Here is a 21,350-nt window from a genome sequence, read left to right as displayed (position 1 = left end):
AATGACTGAATACATCAGGGGACAGCAACCAAAGGCAGAGGAATCGCTGTGGAGGCAGGAATGCTATTATAATAAATAAAGAGAGACTTTTCACTCATAACTGGCGCACAATGCATATCTCAACCAAAGCTATGAATATCTTCTCCTTCTCCCCACTTTCCTTTTTTGTCTATCTATCTATCTGTCTATCTGTTTCACTCTTTCTCTCCCTCTCTATCTCTGTGTCTTTCTCTCTCTCTTATTCTCGCTGTCTGTCTGAGTATATCCTGTTTGATTTATTCGAAACAATGCAAACACTTTTAATAAAACTGATGGCCTGGCCAGATCGATGACGTTGACTTTAATCAGCCTCAAGCCAAGAATCAGAGGCAGTGGCAGAAGCAAAGGCAAAGGCAATGGTAAAAGCAAAGACAACGTCCTCTTGCCCAACAGGCAAAGGCAAAAGTCTTTCCCAATTAACGCCAACTGCTGTCGCCCATAAATATGCAATAAATAACTAAAGTGAAGAGAAGTGTGTGAAGGTGGCCAAGAATGGAAAATGGAGAATGAAGAAGTTCGCCCCATGTATCCCACCATGTTGCATAAAAATCACATTAACAATTTGCTAGTACAAGAGTATTTTATTTTTATTGCTGCATGTTTTATTTTTATTTCATGCGCGTCTTTGTACATTTTAATGCCACATACAACAAAGAGCCATGCAAAGCACTCACACACACACACACGCTCACACACACAAACATCCACTCACATTGAACACACATGTTGCCAAGTGAGAGGATGTGTGGCAGGATACTGGCAGGATGGTGCCCACTGGTGCACCACTCTTGCCATCGAAAGCGCAATAAAAACGCTTAATTTTTCACTTTTACACGAACGAGAACAAAGTTCTCTTGTTTTTTTTTTTTCTCAGACAGAGTTCTGATGTCTGTTGTGCTGGGGTGTTAATGTTGCTCTTTTTGAACATTTCCTAGACCCATTTAAAAATTGTTTAATTTAATAACACGCCTAAGCCAAGTAAAAGCTACATGTAAGGCAGACTAAAATTTATGACGAAGCCTAGAATTAACTTTCGCATGGACTAAGTCCTTTCTTTCTTCAACTCTTTAATGAGTAAAGTATTTTCCAGTTATTCTACTGGCAATCGAAAATCAAAACTGTGGCGGTATAAATCATTTCCCCCCTCACATTTCCTCCCGCATTTTCCAAGCCTTTCAATTAAAAGGGTATTTTTGCATTTTAATTGCTTGGTGATAAAGATTAAAATTCACAGAAATAAACAAAAAATATTACGTATACGCAGAGCAGAACAGACAAATGCCAACGATACGACGACTCAATATCAGTTTTTGGTCTGCTCTCGATACCCATTGATATTTAAGCCGAAAAACAGAGGTTGGCCAAAAAAATAAAAACGGGCAACCAGACCAAACCAACAAAACAAACAAACAAACAAACAAAATGCCAAAAACCAACATGCAAAGCAAAAATCATTGTCAATTTTATTTATTCTGGCTGCACACACACTTATTACTGTGTGTGTGTGTGTGTGTGAGATTGTGTTTTTTTCCCCTGTATATGTATAACATTGGCATTGTTGTTGTTCTTATTTTACAGATTTAAAAGCAACAACATCCTGACAATCTGCGGCCGCTCACAGATTTGGATTCGTTAAACAAAACAAAACACACACCCACAAAAAAGGCGAACGCAAAAAAAGCGCGTGGCATCTAAAAAGAAAAATAAAAAAGGAAAAATAAAGAAAAGGAAACAAACCTGAGACCGGAGACCAAAATGCAATAAGCTGCAGTGACGCACCCAAAGCCGTAAACAAAGCCCAGTCTAAACCGCAGCAACGTACAACAACCAAAAAGCAGCGACAACGACAGCAACAGCAACAACAATAAGAATCAAAAGCAACAGCAAACAATCAACAAGAACCACAAAAAGAAGCTGAACTCTCTCGTGGATTGTGCCAAGAGTCGCCAGAATTGCTTTCTTGTACTTTGGACACACGTGCGCCGCGACTGCGCCGGTGCCCGTGCCATTGCCCGTGTCTCTGGGACCAGGTGGAACATCGTCATTGCCAACGGCTGGCACAATGAAGCTGTCAAAACTGTCTAACCAGACGAATTCGCAGGATCCGCAGGCGGTTAACTCGCGCATCTTTGTGGGCAATCTGAATACGTTTCAATGCTCCAAAACGGATGTGGAGCGCATGTTTCAGATCTATGGTCGTCTGGCAGGTAAGATTCTTCTTTATCTCTCTACCCCTCTCTCTCTCTCTAACAACAAAAACCCACGACCACATCATCTTTCTTTTTCTTATTCTATTTTTCAGGCATTTCCATGCATAAGGGCTATGCCTTTGTCCAGTTTACCAATCCGTTCGATGCGCGTAATGCCTGCCATGGCGAGGATGGTAAAACGGTTCTCAGCCAAACGCTAGGTGAGTTTTCCGAACAAGACAAACAAAAACAAAGCATTTAACTATAAATAGACCATAGTGTTAGGCCAGTTTTTCGTTTTTTTTAAGGACCAATACATCAAAACGTCGAATACAAATTTTTAGAATTTGTTTTGTTTAAATCAAATTCATTTAATTTAGTTTATTCTAGACATTTTCATTTCTATTGAGGAATATAGTTGGGATCAATTTAAAACCAAAAACTTCAAGTTGCATTTACTTTATATGGTTATGATATGTACCTACATATATAAATATCCAAAGTTGTTGTATATTCGGCAGTTGATCTTATATGAACTTTGCTCCTATTTAATTATTTTTTTTGCAAATTGCAAATAGGTTGCTTAGAACTGGCTTATACAGTCTGAAATACTAAAGCGACTTGAATTAAGTAAAAGTCTTTAATTAAGTTGCTTCTTAAATAGATAAAGTTAATTTGTATGAGCCCAAAAGATTAAGCCAAAATAACGACGAAATTACGATTCTTATTTTACAGTCACTTCAAATAAATATAACCTATTGCTTTAATAGAGCTTATCACTAACTAAAATCTTTAATTAATTATTATGAACTACTCAAAAGTTGGAGTCTTCAGTCCTTAGCAAAATGAAAATCGGGAATTGGTTGAGATACAATCGTACTTGCAATATAATTGGGTATATTGTCGTTTTATCTAGTTGGTTATAGGTACAAGAAAATCTTAATTAGAAATAATATATAGAAATAATAACCTTGAAAAGTCAAAAGCAAGCACCTACGATACTAAGTTAGTTTCTTTAAATAAGTAGGAAGTAAGTTGAAAGCTCTTTAAAGTATTAGCACATTTTATTGGAGTGTTGAGGGTAATTTCTTGTTGTTTTTTTTTTCTACTTTTCTTATGTGTATGCATAGATATAGTAGACCTTAACCCTTGGCAGTTGCATGTCCTTTGTGTCCTAAAGGAACCCTATACTCGTCGTCAGGTTAGGTTAATGGCCGCCAGCAGCAGGAAGTGTTGCACTAAAATCGAACAAACGTAAAATATAGAATAGTTGAGGGTGTGGGTGTGGGTGGTGATAGTTGAGTATGTTGTTGTTGTTGTTGTTGTTGTAAGGAATTGTAGTAAATGAAAACCGACCCCGACCCTGGCATGTGTAATGGCCATATCTTATGGCACCCTGCAACTTAACTGAACAGAAGAAAATGTTGTCTGAGTATTTTTGTGCAACGGAAGTTGTTGCCAAAGGCGATACGAGTGAGGGGGGGGGAGGGCCGCAACTTTAAGTGCGGCCGACATAAATCTTGGCGCGATACTTTTAATGAAATTTCAATGTTGTGTGTGAGTGTGTTGGAGTGCTGTCTTTCTGTCTTTCTGGCGGACCTGTATGTAGCTACCTCTACCTGGCAGACAGTGTCGACTGTGTTTGCCGATTTCATTTAAACGGCTAATGAAATTTTCAACGCCAGTTGCAGCTGCAATTTTAACTGAACGTCAGAGTGACAGCCATTCATTCCTTGGCAATGGCAATGGTAATGTGTCGCAGTCTCAGTCGAAGTCGCAGTCGCAGTCTCAGTCGAAGTCGTTGCAGTCGTCATCGTCGTGTGAAGAACAACTTAATGCACTTAGCGAGCTGTGTCATCCCATCCGTTGATCATAATGATGATAAAGAATGATGTTAAAGATGACGATGATGAAGATGATGATGCCATATGCTCGCTCTTTTCCATATACTTTGGCCTCATAAAACAAAAAAACACTGAAGAAGTATTTTTTCTTGCATTTTACTTATGCTGCTGCTGCTGCTGCTGCTGCTTATGCAAATAGAGAATGCTAATTCCGTTGATTAGAAAGAAAGCCAGACAGAAGGGAAAGCAATGGCAGCGGCAGTGAAATGTACAAAGAGCAATAACAAAAGGAACAACATTTTGAGAGTCGAGTGGACTGTTGTAATATTTCATTGCTACGCGCCATTGACTTTTAAGCGCAGTGGCAGCGCAGCAGCAGCGCAGTTAAACCGATTTTAGCTGGACTAGAGGAATTGGGCCATAAGGGACTGAGACTAGAATTGGGTTTGGGTTTGTCGGAATTGGTAAAGTAAAATGCGGAAACTTGTGGAAATCCTTCTTACGCTTTTATCCTTAATCTTAATTATAGCCTGCCAGCCGTAAAGTCAGACAGACAGAGAGAAAGCAAGAAAAGAGAAAAAGAATGAAAAGAAAACACGAACAAAAAATATAGCAGACGGCTAAAAAGCGAACATCTCACATCCAAAGAATATGGGCTTTTCCTTCTGCTGCTGCTGCTGCTGCTGCTCACCAATTTGTAGTTATAGCAACAACGCCCCAACATTTCATTCCCATTTCCCTACCACCCAAAATCCCCTTTACCCAGTCATCACTCTGCGTGAGTGGTTTGTCTTTTGGGCGCGCGCGTTTTGCCAACGGCAGGAGCAGGACAGCAGGGACAGAGTCAGGAGTAAAGGCTGAGGGGGTAAAGCGTCAGCTCAGCCATGTCCCACTTCAAAGTTTGTCATGAATTATGATGAACGAGCTTGGGCATTGGCATCATCCTATCTAACGGACCCGGAAGGGGAGGGGAGTGGAATGTGAAAGGCCTCTGTCGCACCCTTTTCATTGAAAAATGAAAACAAAAATCTTCTTCATATCTTTATGGTTTGCATGTTACACAGTGCAGTTTTATTAAGATTAATGATTGACCAGATTGAATTAGAAAAAAAAAAAAACCAAAAACCAATGCAAATTCAAATATAAATAGTAGAAAAAAACAAAAGGCAACTCCCTGCAATGACTTTAAATTGTTTTCTTTTCTTTTTTTCCTACTTTTTTTAATCACTTAAGAGTCATTTGCATAATGAAAAGACAACAACACACAAAAAATTATCAAAATAATCAAGTGATAAACCAAAAAATAAAAGAAAGACTATATGGAACAATTTCTGGTTATTGTCTTTTGTTTTGTTGATCCCCTCTATGAGATATTACTTAGAGAGTGGACCGGAATGGACTTCAAAAGCTAGAAAATGGGCTTTTGTTTAGCATATTATTTGTTGTTGTTGTATTTTTTTTGGCAGATTGCCTTATTTATCTCTCATTCTCTCTCTCTCTCTCTGTCTATCTCCATCTCTGTTTATTTTTTTTTGCAGATGTGAACATGGTGGCCGAACCAAAGGCCCATCAAATTGGAAGGAAACGCCAGAATGTTAGCAAAACGGGCAACGATTGGTAAGTGGGTCCATAGAAATTCCTTTCTATTCCATTATACTAAACTTTTTAATTTAAATATTTCAGTTAGTGGGAGGAAAATTTGAGGGCGGAGAAGGGGGGGATTGTAGTTTTTTGCACAATTTAACTAAGGCGCACATAAGGCGTTCATTATTTTGGGCTTTATTTACATATCATTTAACGGCTGAGTTTGGTGTTTTTTTTATTTGGATTGAGAGAGGAGGAGGGGTTAACTTTTAGTTGTTTGGGGGTGGATGGAGTAACCCAGAAGCAAATAAATAAATAAAGGACAATTCATCAGGAATGGCCATGGCCATGGATGAAGATGATGATCATGATGATGGCCATGTGAGTCCTTTGTTTCAACGCCTGCCTGGCATAAAATATTTGGCTGTCAACTCGATGTTTCGAGTTTCGGTTACCATATATGTATGTACATATATATATTCCAGACCAAGGACTGTCTGGGTCAGTCAGTTCGTCTTTACTTCCCACTCCCTCTCTCTCTTTCTCTGTGTGTGTTGGTGTGTTCGAGTGTTGCGTCAACAAACTTGCCGCCGTTGCCCCTTTTTGGAGTAACTATCCCAGGGGTAAAAAAAAAAATGGCCGCTCTCTTTTCTGTGACTGACAGTTGCAATGTATGCCATATAATGTCCTGGCTGTTGTCCTGCTCCTTCTGTGTTGCTGGCTGTTGCTGACATGTGTGTGAGTGTGTGTGTGTGTGTGTTTGCACTTGTTTGTCCTGGCGCGGCCTTAATGATGACTGAGCGACATTCACAATTTATTTGGGTCTTGAGCTGCAAACTCTCCACCAGACTTGGCATTCGTGTGGAAATATTTAATTTAAGCTTAATGACGCCGAAACGAAATGCGTTAAGGCTTTAAAAGGACACACATACAAAGAGAGAAAGAGCGAGAGCATGGACATGGCCTGACATGGACTTTATTGTAATTAAAACACAAACATGTCACAGCAGACAGCGACCAACCAAACAGAACCGAACCGAACCAAACTGAACTCAACTGAACTCAAACCATACCTGGAATCCTTCAACCAGGTGACTGCTCCACGTGTTTGTCATTAAACGGCTGCTGCTGCTCCTGCTGTTGCTCTTCATATCTTTGTTGTCCCTCTCTCTGCCAGTCGTTGCCAACCGCACACAAACTGACCAAAAAAGCCGCAATTGTTGCGCCACACCCACAACTCGCCCATCCATCCACTCATCATCATCATCATATTCCCCCACGACGCCGACCCCCTTAAAACAGCCAGAATATTTGACCTCAAATGGGGGTGGTGACTGAGTGAGGAGGAAGTTGCCTTATTTGAACCAGTTTGGGCATTTGTATCAATCACTGGCAGCAAAAGTGCTTCAACAGCAACAGCAACAAGACCGTATGGAAACGGGTAAGGGTGAAGTGAGGCAGATTGGGCCACAAACATAATTGGCAAATGACAATTCAAACGGCGTGCAGACGGACAAAAACCAGAAAAAAAAAACCAAACAACAGATAAGAGTGAGAGGTTGAGGAAGTGCCGGGGCCTAAACAAATATTGACTGGCTAACTGACTGACTGACAACTGGCAACAGGCAACAGTTGGTAACACAATTTCCCGATGAATCCAAAAAAAAAAAAAAAGAAAGTAATGAAGCAAGTAAATCAACGCGTGAGCTTTTTACCAACTCATTTTGGTGCACTTAGATGGCAAATTTTCCTTCTGATTTGTAGAAAATTGAACAAATTTTTTAGTTATTAGATGACTTTAGCTCTTTTACCTCCTACAATTAAAGTATATCCACTAATTGATGGGTATTCGAGTGAATTGTCAATTAATTGATTTCTCTTTTGGTTTCCATAGGGATTATTTTTATGATAGCTACTGCTCGTCGGCTCTTCTTCGCGGTGGTAGCGGTGGTTCGAATGGTGTACGTCCCAAAAAGCGCAAACGTCTGATGACGAATGGTAATAGTTTAGCTGCTGCTGTACAACAACAACAGCATGGACAACATTTGGTTGCTGCCGCGGCAGCAGCTGCCCATCATCAACAACAACAGCAGCAGGTACAGGTGCAACAGCAGCAGCAACAGCATCAACAGCAACAGCACCAGCAGCAACATCATCATCATCAACAGCAAGTGGCCGCTGTTGCTATGGCGGCCATGGCCAATTTGCTGCCACAGCAGCAACTTTTGCTGCATCAGCAGAATCTACTTTCGAATGCTGCTACTGCAGCGGCAGTGGCCACTACGGCAGCCACGACAGCTGCTCCAAGTGCCCTCCATTGGTCGCAATACAAACAAGAGCCACAGCAGCAACAGCAACAGCAGCAGCAGCAGCAACAACAGCAGCAGCAGCAACAACAACAACAACAGCAGCCACAGCCACAACAGTTTGGCTTCCAGTTGAAGAGCAATGTCGCTGGCCAGTCAACGACATCGCCGCAGAATGCAAAGTCAGCAATAATTGCTAATCAAACAGCGCTAGTTGAGCCATACACAAGCGGAGTTGGAGCCTTTGGCCAACAGCCGCCGCCGCCACATCACCAGCAACATCAGCAGCAACAACAACAGCAACAACACCAGCAGCAGCAGCAGCAATTGGGGTGCTTGTTGCAGCCGTTGACTTTGGCATTGTCCCCACAGCAACCGCAGTCACATCAGGCCGCAACACCCATGCAATTGCATAGCCAATTGATGCAACAACAACATCAACAACATCAGCATCAGCAGCAGCAGCAACAACAACAACAACATCAGCATCAACAACAACATCTGCAACAACAACAGCAGCAGCAGCATCAACAGCATCATCAACAACAACAACATCAGCAACATGCACAAGAGCAATTAAGTTCACATCAGCAACATTGGGGACCATTCAAAATCTACAGTGAGTATTGACTTGCCTTACAGTTGATTTGCTTTCAATGAAAGACAGAAAAGAGTCACAAGAGAATTATTTTTAATGTTCGGTGACTTGCTTAAATTTTAGTCAGTTAGTTAGAATTAGTTAGCAAATAAGATTTTTAATCTAAAATTAGTTAATGATTGTCGTTATTAAATTAAAATTTTCGACTTTATCATACGGCTCACGGCTGCGTATACGCAATGCCATCATAAAAGTAATCCGTTGAAATTTTGTTAAATTTTATTCATACAAAGTTTTTCTCAGTCGCTTTGAGAATTTTGTCAAAGATGTCGCTACCTGACGACGACGACGACGACGAAAACTCACCTGTGTCTGAGAATGAGAAATGTGTAAACGGGGCACAAGTCTCGTTGTGGTTTTTATTGCACTTACCATTGCCATATTTCCAATACAGACTGCTTCCTTGTCGGGGAGATCACAACTGCGTCTAGCACCAGCCTATGTGAACGGAGTGCTGACATTAAAGAGCAGTTTGCTCTCAAAAAATAATAATAGTCCAGCTTTGGCAAACGGTCGCAGTGGTGGCAGTCTGATCAAGTCCAATCAAAATCCCAGTTACAAGCATCAATATCAGAGCTTAAACTCTGGTAACTCTGGTTACGGCAAATACGGAGAGGAGGCAGATAAATCCCAACAGAAAGCAACGGCAACAAATCTCAGGAACTTAGGGACAGCATTTAGACCACTTAGCCGGACTATGATCAATATGAATTATGGCCATCAAATGGAACCGTTCAAGTCGTTGTTGGATGAACGAGATGAAACAAATGAGAATATAGGCAAATCATATTCATACGAATCGAATGCAAATCCATTATATATGCCAGCAAAACCATCTTCGCTGTCATATCAGCAATATCCGGCCGCGATCATACAACCACAACAGGATCAAATGAGTGCTCCCATGTCATATGCTCCATTGGCCATGCAAACGGATCGTCAGGCGAATCGTTATGTACAAGAGTTTCCGCCGCATTTTCTGTTTCAGCCACCATTTGTGCCCATGCAGACGACCGCATTGGAAACACCTGAAACACCACAATCTATTGCCCCACAGCAACAACCTACAGCAGAGCAACTTGATTTGCTGCAACAATTGTCTGAGTTCTTTGGTCAGCGACAGCAGCAGCAGCAACAACAACATCCACAGCAGCAGCAACAGAATTTTATACCCATAAGTTTTGCCCAATTGGCCTCAACTCAGCCACCACCCGATGAGCAGGGACAATGTCCATTTGATACAGAGGAGATTACTACAACTATTTCTCCTCTAGCAAAGTCAACAAAGAAATCAAAGACAACCACAATGGAGCCAGATGAGTCAGTCACAATTGATGTTGAGTCCGACACAGAGAAGCCAATTTCCAAAACAAAATCGAACAAGAAATTGCCATGTTGCAGCAAGACACCAAAACGGGATGTGATTAGTTTTACTCTCAATGTAGAGAATCCGAATCTGAATCGAGAGCAGCAAAACAAAGCCAGGGAACAACAACGATCGAGTCGTCATGCCATTCAGCCCGATTTGCGTATTAATGCTATAGCAACATTATTACGATACCGCAACGAATTGGGCAATGCCCAAGATCCATTGCAACAGCTGCTGCGACAGGAGCAGAAGAGAGTCGAGCAGCAGCAGGCCATTAAGCAGCGACGAAAAGGCAAGGTCAAAGGACGAAGGCAACGGCGAATCTTGGACAAGAATCGATTATTGCAGGCGGAATTGAAAATATGGCCACTTAAAATTGAACGCCTAAGCGGCGTATAATTTTCTATACATATTTATATTTTTTTAAGAGTTTATTAATTTTTTTTTGTTATTTATTAAATGCTATTTACTTAATTCTGTGTAATAACAATGTTTTATAATTCCATTTTGTTTGTTCGTTTTTTGTTTCTTCTATTTTTCTAGGCAATCCGGACACATTAATCTGTGGCAATTGCCGGGAATGCTTTGGCGAGCTCTCTGAATTATTGGACCACAAGAAAAGTTATTGCAAACTGAGGTTCACATGCAAATGCCAGGATGTTGCCTTTGCGGCAAGTGCTAGTAAGTCGAAAGGAGGTAAAAAGAGTGTGTGTGTGTGTGTGTCTGTCTGTTGGCAATTAATTTATGATTGTTAAACACTTTTTGCCATACTCGGGCGCTCGAGTGTTTGTCTAAGGCGGCTCAAGTTGTTGCAAGTCAGCAACATCTGGCCAATGTCTGTCTTTCTATCCGCCTGTCTGTCAGCCAGTCAGTGTGCCTGCCTGCATGCCTGTCTGCTTCACAGCCGCCTCTGCTTGTCCTTTGTCGGTTTTTGTAGCCATGTGCCATGCCTGCGGCCTGCTAGCAAATGCATTTAAAATTGAGTTATTTATGTCTGTCGGCCTTCTGCAAATTCCAACTTAAATAACTAATTAATTCTCGCATGTTCTCATCCTTCCGTTCTTCCTTCCATCCCTCAACCCTTCCTCCCCTGACATCCTTTTCACAGAGACGCCACCATCGAGCGCCAAATTGCTTTGTGCCGTTTGCAAGGATGCATTCGCCAATCCCTGGGATTTGATGGTCCACGCACAGGCCGCACATATGGTTAACATTTACGAGCTGGGCGATGAGGGTGCCAATGGCATTGGCAACAACAACAACAACAGCAACAAGAATAACAATAACAACAACAACAACAACAACAACAATGGCCCAACCACAGATGCAACGGCAGCAAATGTAACCAACGGACATCATGGCATCATGACGTCGTCGTCGTCGTCCTCATCCTCATCCTCGTCCTCATCGTCATCGTTATCGTCGGCGTCGTCGTCGTCGATGGCAGTTACGGCCTCAACAATTACCGCTGTTGCTGACGAGGCGACCACAAAGCAGATGCCAGCAACATCAGCAACACTTAACAAGGAGCCGAATAATAACAACAATAACAAAATTAGCAGCAACAGCAACAAGAATGACCAAATGTCGCCCACAGCAACTGTCACAGCAATGGAACCCATACCAGTCACAGAAGTAGCAAATGTCACTGCAGTTGGACCTGGAACTGCTCCAGCTACCGATACAGAGGCCAATTGCTTGGTGGACATCAAGTTTAGTCTTAGCCCCAAAGAGGTAAATAAATACCAAAATATTTCAATAAAAAAACTAAAACGAAACGTAACGGAAACTGCTTTTTCATTTCCAGGATCAACAGCGTGATGATCTCTCTTTAGATGGGCGATTGTCTAATAGTTCGCAAACTCATCACTCCTCCGATGACATAAATATGAAATTGCTGAATGGTGGTTCGGTATCATCGCGTGGCAGTTCCCCGGGCCTGGAGACAGATGAGCCGCCGGCAACGCGTGCTTGCATTGTGCGCACTTTGAGCATTGTAAGTGAAATTTGATAAATATTATTATTCCTACTCAATTTAAGGATTGTTTTTTTTTTCATTTTTTTTGTGAATTTTTTTTTGTTTTTTTTTTTTTTTTATTGTGTGAGAAAGAAGAGAGAAATATTGTTGTAGTTGCCTCTTTGGATTTGATATATTTTGTATTTTGTGTTGCCTACTTTTAGGAGGCTGCTGGAGCAACTGGCACAGCCACAGCGAATGCATTGAGCCTAATGTCAAATGGATTAACTCTGGCCCTGGCTCCACAATAGATTAAAAACTATATGCCGTAAGCAGTGTGACTAATTTAATTACAGAATCAAAAACCCAAAAAAAATATTGCCCAATACTAAATATGCATATATTTAGTGAGGTGGCGAGTGGAAGGAAGTGGTTTTTTTTTTAATAATAGTTGTGCAAATTGCAGACACAAATGCAGTATTCAGAATATTGCTTTTGGCTTTGTCTTTTGTGTATTATCAAGCATACAACTTAATCGTTTAATCGATACAAGTGCAATTTATTCAGTATTTTTGTACTAGACTAACATACGACATATATAAATACCTATACATTTTTTTTGTGAAAGCCATCATCACCACCAAATTGTGGGGTTGGCGGTTTATAAGTTGGTTAAATCATTATCAACCAACTGCAACAACAACAAAGTCAAGAATTGAACGTAAATTACAGCAAAACATATCATTTTAAATTAGATTTTAGGTCTAATACTCTATATATGTATAACAATATATAACTATGCATGTGTGTTTCTATATATATATACATATGTGTGTGTGTGTGTGTGTGTGGGTGTAAGTGCGTGTTGCATGTGTATAAATGTTTGTGTGTGAGTGTATTTTTTTTTTTTTTTTTGTGTATTCCCAGTGTAGAACATGAAAAAAAAAAACGAAAAGTATTTTGGTTTCAAACTGCATATGTGAACGTATAGGTAAAACAAAAAAAAAAAGAAAAAACAGAAACAAAATATTTCAAAATATATAGCCCGAGATTTTGTTTTCGTTTGTTTTCGGCAAGCCGAATTTTATATACCCTTGCAGCTCGTAAAATTTTAACTTAAATTCGATTGAATGTAAGCAAATTGACTATGAGGGGATGGTGGATTCTGGGCGTGGCTTTCAACTTAGTGGAAAGACGTTAAAGCAACTTTTTCATAAATAATTGTTGATTTCGCTGCGAAATTTACTTTCCAAATATAAGAAATTAAGCCCAAAACGATATTATCCTGATCCAAATCAAATAACAAATCCAATTCGGTTGAAATCTTGTCAGTATTTGTCTACAGAAACGAACTACACAGGATGAATACTTCTCGGATCATTCACTTATAAGCTATAGTATAGTATTCCAATGTGAATGCTATATACATAATTGTGAAACTACACAATTAAATGCTGAACAAGAGTTTATATAAAGCAAAACTACATATATTAAGAAGTTAAATTTCTAAATTAAAAAAGCTAAATAAATAAATAGTAATAAAACAGGAAAAAAAATGAGAAAATCCAAGCTTCAAAGTGTCATTATATACATATATATATATATATAAATATATCAATAGTTCATGGAATAAAAGGGCAATTTAAATGGCATTATGTAGGACAAATGAGCTTTGTATATAGTCAAAATATACTAACTAATTACCCAAACAACAAAAAAAATTTATGAATTATGTATTATTTGTTAATGCCTACAAAAACAATTAGCCTGGCAAAAGTAACCCAAAAACAAAAAACAAAAAAAAGAAATACAAGGAAAAACAAAAACTATATTTTATATATAAATCTAATTCGTTTAAAATTTAACAAGCCAAGAGCAGCGGCAGCAGCCACATTAGCAACAGCAACAACAACAACAACAAATACAAGCGAATTAAATTAAATATTATTAAACTAAACCAAAGATATACATATATACGTACCGTATATCAAATGTAGCATAGTGACAAAAACAAAAAATAAAAAGTGTTTCAAAAACAACAAGAAAAAATGCTAAAAACCAAAAAAAAAAAAAAAACAAAACAAACAAACAAAAGAACTTGAATAAATAATTAATAATTAAAAGTGTAAAAGTATCAGCATGAGAAAATACTTACTTCAAATAATTATAATCAAATCAACGTATTAACATTGACATTTAATTAAAACAAAAACAAAAACATGATAAATATATATACACATATATATATTTAGTCCCAAGTACATTTGTAGCAGCTATGTAAATAGTTTATAGTTACAAAACAAAACAAAAAAACAAGAACAAAAACATATGTAATATCAGTAACAACATTCAATTCAATGTCCTCCAGCTAAAAACCTAAAATCCCAAAAAGAAAACAAAAAAAAACCAACAACAAAATAAACACAAAAAAATTAAATTAAATTAAATTATATAAATGAAAGAAGATATCGTATATAAATCAACAGCAAAAGAAATGTATTAAATAAATGAAAATGCAAAGAAAAAGTGTTTTTATTAAGAAAAGTTTTCCACAACCCATCCGCTTTCACTCTCTCCCTCTCTCTCTCGCTCATGTTTGGAAAATTTCAGTTTCGGGACTGTAGAGCGCATTAGAAATTCTATTTTGAAGCTCATTAAAATAAATGATGATCAACTTGTAGCAGACAATGTCAAGCATTGCAGTGTGTGTACTTATATATACATACAGTGTGTTGACAACAACAACAACAATGGCCCGAAAAACCGTTTGCACGTTAATGAAAAGCCCCGCACAAAAGGTAAGTGCAGCAGCAGGGTCAAAACAGTTTGGGCCCAAAGAGTACGTTAAATTTTTCGACACAATGCCGTCACCCAACCTTACCTTACCCTACTCTACCTTTAGCACAAACTTTGCAGTTGAGTTTATTAAAATGCGCAACGAAAATTGTCTCGATTGTTGTGTTGTGTCCTTGCCGGCAGCAGGTAGACATTTTAACTAACATTACCCCAGAGATGGGTATATTAGCTGGTCAAATGCATATGAATCTGTATGACCATCAAGTGTTTCACCAGTATTTCAAGTGAATTGTCGGATATTGTTTTATTTTTGGGGCATATGGGTTAACTAAACCTAAACCTTCTGAATATAACTTTAAGATTTATATAGAATGTTATCCTCTCAATGAAGTTACTGTTAACACTGTTAAGGTAATAAATTAATCAGAATAGGCTTACCAACACTTATCAGCTAATACAGGTCGTGTAAAACCTATAATCCTAACTATGTATATCCTTTTATTTTCACTTCTTTTCGTTTTTATAATTTACTGAGTTGTATATCAACTTTTAATCAAACTTATAGCATATAACGCAAAACTATATGTCCCATTTCAGTGAAAAAGTGTTGAAAAACACTAATAAATTTTAAGGGTTACTAGACTTTGTCCTCTTCGAAATGTTTGAGCCAGCTCAAAATCAATCCAAAAAGAAGATTATCATTTACTTAATCACTGAATATCTTGCATATCTTTAGCACTTAAGGCTACCCAATATTTCTGACCCTAAGACAGACAAATGTGTATTGAAAACTTAAGTGAACAAATAGACGTCAATCTAGGAATTTCAATTAAATTTTAAACTTCTTTAATAGGGAAAGAAGATCAATAGATCTAAATTTTAATATTGAGTTACACAGCACTGAACACTCTTTTAATTCAGGTAAGAGAAAGAGAGAGTTTGCATTCTCTAATCTACTTACTATCAAATTATAGGTGGTAAGGGTTTTTACCTATTCGTTTGAATAGGAGTTGAAGTTTCGCGAACTTTTTTCGTATGCTTTTGTATTGTTTACTGGCTCAGATACTCCTGTACTTTAGGCCGTATGAGAATGCTGCAACCATTCAGGGTCCTGGATTTTTGGGGCCTGATGCTGTTGTTTAGGTTTTTGTTTGGAGGTCGAGCTAAGCGCCTGCGGTCTGGCAATGCGAGAGAGAGTGAAAGAGTCTAGGATTTAAAATGCATAAGCTCGACAACTGAACAACTGAAACTGAACTGGCGTAGTCAAGGAGCCAGCCAGTTGGTTTTCAATTCTTTTTTTTTTTTTTTTTTGGCTCAACACTTGGAACTGAACGTGGTCTTAACTGGCGCTCCTGGCTGTGTGTGCCTGAGTGTGTGTGTGTGTGTGTGTAGGGCTTGCCAACTTTAAAAGTGCGCACTGGCTAATTAGAATGCCTCACCCAGCCGTTCGGTTAGGTATCAAAGGTAACATTTAGCCTGGCATTCGGTCAGGGCTGACAATTATGGCTAGGTTAGTGGGTTCTGGGTTCTGCCTGCTTGACTGCCCCGGGGACAAGCTGACTCTCGCGCGCGCGAAAACTTGCAAATTACGCCAGCTTAGCAAAAATGAAGTAATTGAAACGCCAAGCCACCGAAAACTAAACTAAACTAAGCAACCAACGCCAAAACCAACCCCCTTACCTCTCCATGGACAATTTTTGCCATTTAGCATTTACTATATTTTACGTTTCCTCTGTATTTGCATTCGTATGCGTGATGCGTGCTGGAATTCTTTGGGGGGCAGAGAACCATTGTCACCATTGACGCCAAAGTCCGCCACCGTTATGCCCCCAACGGTATCGTAAGGTTACCACGCCCGATTGCGGCACTTACTTGAACAAACTTCTGCTTACTGCTTACATCGGGGGGTTCGGTCTAACCCTATATAAGGCTTGAGTATTGTGTGCACTCTTCTGACTTAGTTAACGCAATTCAAGCATACCGCATGTCGAACAATAGCACACTACAACGTACGCCCAGCCATGATCTGGACAAGCCGGACAAGAATCCAATTGCCGGTGTCGGTGCCGGAATCGCTTCGAGTGCCAATCAATGGAAACGGGCCGCATTGATGTCCCGTACAGCTTCCGCATTTAGGGAGACCATATCGGATGATAGCGAAGAGGAGGTCGATACCAAGCAGCAAATCAAATACGGCAGCGGATTTCAGGCAGCCAAAGCCATTGTTCATGAGTATTGTGACTATACAACGATTCATGGCATACGATATCTGGGCGAAAAGAAGCGCCCAATATTGGAACGTCTATTCTGGATCTGTGTCCTGATTGTCTCAATTGTCACCTGTTGCAAGCTGACATTAAACATTTGGGACAAGTGGAATAACAATCCGGTGATTGTCAGTTTTGCCGAGAAATCAACGCCAGTCTGGCAGATACCCTTCCCCGCTGTCACCGTCTGTGCCGAGACCAAGTCACGACGCAATCTATTCAATTATACGGATTCGTATCATCAAATACGCGATTTTCGTAACAATGTGACCGATGTAAAGGAATTACCTGAAAGAAAGTAGGTATTTCGGATGGTCTTGGTCAACAATTTTTTGTTCAAGTGCAAATTTCTGTGTTTTTTTTTATATGTGCAAAAATTGTGGTATATAAAATGCTCAAAAGGATAAATGGCCTGCGAGAGCAACTCTTCCTCTTTAGCAAAGCGAATTCAAAAATAAATTTATACAAAACGAAAGCGCCTTCAGCTAACATCAAACACTCCACGAAAAGGTCATTTAAGACCTCATTTTCCTGGTCTATATTTCCAAAACTTTTAACAATATTATAACGCCTCGTTATTCACACGTTTCCTTAATCCAATACTATCTATATTTTCGTTTTGCACTGCTTAGAAGTTTTGCAAACTTTTTAAACCTTTTTTAGCTACAAAAAGTAGATAAATTCTGAAATGTATCAATCTGTCTAGATTATTTATTCAGCCCTTCGAAGCTATAATGCTAGGATATCGCAGGTCAAACCTATTTGGTTCTGATGACTATCTTACTTCTTAGGATTGACTAGTATATTACTTTGTTTTATGCAATTATCATACAAAGATTTGTCAGTCTGTCATTTCAAGATAAAGATCGGACAACTATATCGTTTATTCAAAAAAGTTAGCGTGGTATATACAACCCCAACTTGACGAGCTTCTATTTCAGTTATAATATCTTATGTCCTTACTTACTTTCTCTAAAAATATATGTTTTCAAATTGATTTTAAGAGTCAAATACATATCTTTAATGGAATTTCTAGCCAATTAGTAAAAACTTAACCGAGTTATAGAACTCGCGCATAGCAAAATTGTATAAACAATTTTAAAGAAATTTCATAAAATTTCCATTCTCCAAACATTGACATTTTAATGACTTTTAATGGAAATTCATTTTATTTTTCAAGTCAGCAAAAAATAAGCTAAAATGGAAATTTCAAATAATGAAACTAAATGAAGAGAAAATAGTTTAAAAATGGTATCCGCCCTACAGATAATACAGTATTCGATTTATTTATTATTTATTTTGCTCAATTTATTATATATATCTTAAAAAATGTTTGTTAATGATTATAATCAATTTTATATTGATATTCTTAGGAAGGATATTTATGGTGCCATAAGCCAAGTGTGTGATGCTCATTTGCATGACATTGAATTCGGGCAAAAGATACGAAAGGGCATCGAGATAATCGATGCATTAAGTGAGGTCTCACCTTTATTTGACAACACCTATCTGAATTGCAAGTGGCGCAATATGCCCATCAAATGCAATGATATCTTTCATAAATTTGTCACCGAGGATGGCGTTTGCTATAGCTTCAATTCATTGAGCCCTGCAGAGATATATAGGGCCGAGGGGTAAGCTTTAGTTAGAGTTAATCGCTAAATTGGCTTGACTTTTCTCTTGTGTTGTTGTTTTACAGCATTATACCCGATTTTATATTCCGCGAAGAGAATCGTTTGTCAATGGATTGGAATGTAGAGGATGGTTATAGTGCCAGTGCCGATACAGACACCTATCCAAATCGTGTTTTAGGTCCTGGAGCCAAAGCAGGACTCTATTTGTTTATGGGCGGCATGGAGTTGGACTTTGATGATCTATGTCGTGGACCCGTTCAGGGTTTTAAAGTGGGGAAACAATATTTAATAATTAAGTACAAAAAAAAATAAGAGGAAGGTAATTTTTGTGTGTGTTTTACAGATTCTACTCCATACTCCTGGCGATGTGGCTCAAGTGTCAAAGCAATACTTTCGCATACCCTTCGATCAGGAAGTACTCATCTCTATACGCCCCAAAATTATCACCACTTCGGATGGCTTGAAGCACTACGAGCCGCATAGACGTCAATGTTATTTCCAAAAGGAGCGTGATTTGCGTTATTTCAATATTTACTCTCAAAGCAATTGTGAATTGGAATGTCTGGCCAATTTTACCTATACCAGATGCGGTTGTGTCAAGTTCTCCATGCCTCGTATGTTGCAAATAACAGAAATTGTCGCCAGTATCCAGTAATCCACATTACTCCGTACCCATTCCATTCAGGTAATGTCAATATGCCCGTTTGTGGAGCAGCCAACATTAAATGCTACAACGAAGCCGAGGATGAACTTCTGCTCAGAGAGTTTATGCAGGGATTGCAATCCAGTGGTGAAAATACTCGTGGTCATACCGAATGCAATTGTCTGCCCTCGTGCACTTCTATTGCCTATGAAGCGGAAATATCTCAGGCTGATTTTGACTACAAGACAGTAGCGAATGCTGATGGACCCGAAGGCATGGAGAAGGAGACCAAAAGAGATGGGTAAGTTTTGCCAATAAAACTAAAGCTTACATATTGAAACCTATAAAAATCACTGCAAATCCCTAAAAACTGAAAAAGTGGCGATTGAAAAAGACATAAAATTGGAAAGAAATTTTAATCCATTAAAAGTTTGAGTTGGTTTTACAAAATATTATGGTATATTTTCATGCTTAAAGATCTCAGCTTTCCAATGATGCATTCAGTTTCATATTTATCCAAGTCATTTAAGAAAACTAGGCACTCTCTCTTATAAATTTGGGAAGCTTAATAATTTTTTTCATTACATTTCTCTCTCTCTCGTTTCTCTGTGTTTCTTGTCTCCATTTTTCTTTATTTCAGCATGAAGATGTCACGTGTATCAATCTTCTTTAAGGAGGCTCAGTTTTTAACCTCAAGACGATCCGAACTTTATGGTACAACCGATTTTCTTGCCAACTGTGGCGGTCTATTGGGTCTATTTATGGGAGTCTCAGCATTGAGCATTGTGGAATTGATTTACTTTTGTACAGTGCGTTTAATATCGAATTTACTTATGAGGCACAAGACCCGCATGGAATTGTTGCATGCACCCAATAAGGAGGCCTAAGCAACAATAGAAAGCCAACGGGCACAGCAAACTGCAGCTGATATCACATTCGCATTCTCATTCTCTCATTTAGAGCGTTAAATGTTAAATGTGCAAACAATGAAAATAAAGTTGTATTTAGCAGCAGAAGCAGCAGCAGCAGCAGCAGACAACATTGCAAATGAACTTCAAATTGGAATAGATGATGATACCGACCCGCATATTTAGACAGGCCAAAATCTTATTCAATCTCCTCTAAACTGACTGACTGACTGACTGAATGTTGTGTGCATTTGAAATGGAATCAATTATTTTATTGTGTGATTTCCGGCTGCATACAATTCGATTTGCAAAGTCAATAGACAACGTCATCGAAGTTGAAGTCAAAGCCGTCGTCGCATCCTTGACTCCTTGCCTTGCCTTGCCATGTCTCATATGTTATGCAAGGCCAAGCCTTTGATTTATCTGCTGGCAGGCAATTTCGATGTCTACCGATACCTTTAGCTAGATAAACATTGTGGCAGAGTTCCCTACACTCCTCCTTGGCATCATCTCAATCTTTGGCTTTGCTTCTCTAATGGAAATCTAATTGAATTAAGTTAATTATGTTGGCAAATATTTAAACAATGGCAGCAATTTATGTACTCCCACCCAAGTAGTTGTGTGTGTGTGCGTGTGTGTGTTCAAGGCTTTAAATTGCTGATGATGATGATGATGATGACGACGATCATGATGCAGTTGTCATTTAGTTTAATTCAATTCACATTCGCATGCACCACGCGCAACTAGCGGAAATTATTAACATACAATTTGAAAATGGCAGCACGCAACAGCCGCAAACACTTGTGCAACAGTTGTGCAGAGCAGTTGCAGTTGGTAGATAGGTGTGAGGGGTTGGGGTTGGGGTTGGGGCTGAGGGGGGCAGAAACGTGACAGCAACTCCTGAAATATGTATCAAGCCAGGAGCTGCAGGAGCAGCACTAGTTGCCGAGTTCATTATGGCAACAAGTGTCGAAATGTGTCGAAATATTGCAAATAAAGTTGACACATTTGCATACCTAATAAAATTTTCATGCACACATGTATGGGAAATCCACGCAACACCAGCAACAACAAAAAACGAAAAGAGAGAAAACGTTGCCATAGTGCAACAATGATGGTCGCGGCCCCTCATAACGCGGTCGCGACGGCTGGCACC

The 21,350-nt window shown here is 39.1% G+C and overlaps 3 protein-coding genes across 4 annotated transcripts; all 3 read left to right on the top strand.

Moving 5' to 3' along the window:
• Positions 1-1,904: 1,904 nt before the first annotated feature.
• Positions 1,905-12,752, top strand: LOC6639602 (transcription factor mef2A). Of its 2 annotated transcripts, none has more exons than XM_023181767.2 (8): positions 1,905-2,246; positions 2,342-2,449; positions 5,611-5,689; positions 7,551-8,581; positions 10,533-10,670; positions 11,098-11,723; positions 11,797-11,985; positions 12,171-12,752. In XM_023181767.2, exons 1-8 carry the CDS (start codon positions 2,102-2,104, stop codon positions 12,255-12,257), a joined length of 2,403 nt encoding a protein of 800 aa, XP_023037535.1. In that variant the 5' UTR covers positions 1,905-2,101; the 3' UTR covers positions 12,258-12,752. The 2 variants fall into 2 exon arrangements, with proteins under 2 accessions (XP_023037535.1, XP_046868155.1); XM_047012199.1 differs by lacking the exon at positions 12,171-12,752 and adding an exon at positions 12,100-12,162.
• Positions 8,866-10,439, top strand: LOC6639484 (probable serine/threonine-protein kinase tsuA). Its single transcript, XM_023181769.2, has one exon. It carries the CDS (start codon positions 8,946-8,948, stop codon positions 10,386-10,388), a length of 1,443 nt encoding a protein of 480 aa, XP_023037537.1. The 5' UTR covers positions 8,866-8,945; the 3' UTR covers positions 10,389-10,439.
• Positions 12,753-16,720: 3,968 nt separating the features above from the next.
• Positions 16,721-20,313, top strand: LOC6639486 (pickpocket protein 28). The gene is made up of 6 exons (XM_002062119.3): positions 16,721-17,307; positions 18,383-18,643; positions 18,709-18,913; positions 18,987-19,257; positions 19,329-19,587; positions 19,927-20,313. Exons 1-6 carry the CDS (start codon positions 16,727-16,729, stop codon positions 20,171-20,173), a joined length of 1,824 nt encoding a protein of 607 aa, XP_002062155.1. The 5' UTR covers positions 16,721-16,726; the 3' UTR covers positions 20,174-20,313.
• Positions 20,314-21,350: the final 1,037 nt, after the last annotated feature.

Source organism: Drosophila willistoni (assembly GCF_018902025.1).
Source record: "Drosophila willistoni isolate 14030-0811.24 chromosome XR unlocalized genomic scaffold, UCI_dwil_1.1 Seg144, whole genome shotgun sequence".
NCBI classification, from domain to species: domain Eukaryota; kingdom Metazoa; phylum Arthropoda; class Insecta; order Diptera; family Drosophilidae; genus Drosophila; species Drosophila willistoni.
The sequence above is the reverse complement of the archived record's forward strand: the minus strand, read 5'-3'. Positions and strand labels throughout refer to the sequence as shown.